The following is a 668-nucleotide window of genomic DNA, read 5'->3' on the forward strand; positions in this document are numbered from 1 at the left end:
GAGCCATTGGAACTGACTTGATCAAGATAGATAGTTAGGAGTCGAGGTGGAGTCATGACCACACCCTGTATTCGGCCGAGAGAAACCTTATCGTCGGGTCTCTCGTAATCTTTGCCAGGGTGCTTTCCAGGCGCCTGGTCTGCCATCCTCAAGTATGTAGAGACCGAGCCTTGCTTGACCGACGACTGCCGAGTTTCCCAGGAGAGATATCTTCAGAAGTAAATGGAACCTAGCTGTCGATCTACACCATCAATGCCCTTTCGGTCAGGTCACGGTTCACGCTAGGTTACCACCGGTGCGGACAAAAAGCATCTTGGCTGGTTTGGCGATCCTGCCGGCAGCTGCGATCTCTTGGATGGTGGGGCTGCAGACTAGTGTATGATATCGTAGACTGGAGCTAACATCCTCAACAGATAGACCCCACGACGAGCGACACGCATACGTACACGCAGCCCAATGAGGAGATCTACCGCAAACGACCAGTCGTGGCGTTCTGTCATCTTGGAATCCAGCTGCCAACTGCAACCCTCAACACCACCCTCCTCTTCCGAAAGGAGAAAAGGCCTCCTGCAACATCAACCCATGTTGCCCTTTTGATCTCATATCGGCGACCGTCACGTCCCCGGGTGCAGTTGGAACCCTGCCTTCTTCTCAAAGCGGTCAACTGA

At 53.4% G+C, this 668-nt stretch overlaps 1 protein-coding gene across 1 annotated transcript; it reads left to right on the top strand.

Annotated features, from left to right (window-relative positions):
* Positions 1–252: 252 nt before the first annotated feature.
* Positions 253–668, top strand: QC762_0009220 (uncharacterized protein; the record flags this gene model as incomplete). Its single annotated transcript, XM_062882879.1, has 3 exons — positions 253–263; positions 286–358; positions 414–668. The coding sequence occupies 3 exons, from the start codon at positions 253–255 to the stop codon at positions 666–668; spliced, it is 339 nt and encodes a 112-aa protein (XP_062748453.1).

Source organism: Podospora pseudocomata, assembly GCF_035222375.1.
Source record: "Podospora pseudocomata strain CBS 415.72m chromosome 1 map unlocalized CBS415.72m_1, whole genome shotgun sequence".
In the NCBI taxonomy this organism is placed as follows: domain Eukaryota; kingdom Fungi; phylum Ascomycota; class Sordariomycetes; order Sordariales; family Podosporaceae; genus Podospora; species Podospora pseudocomata.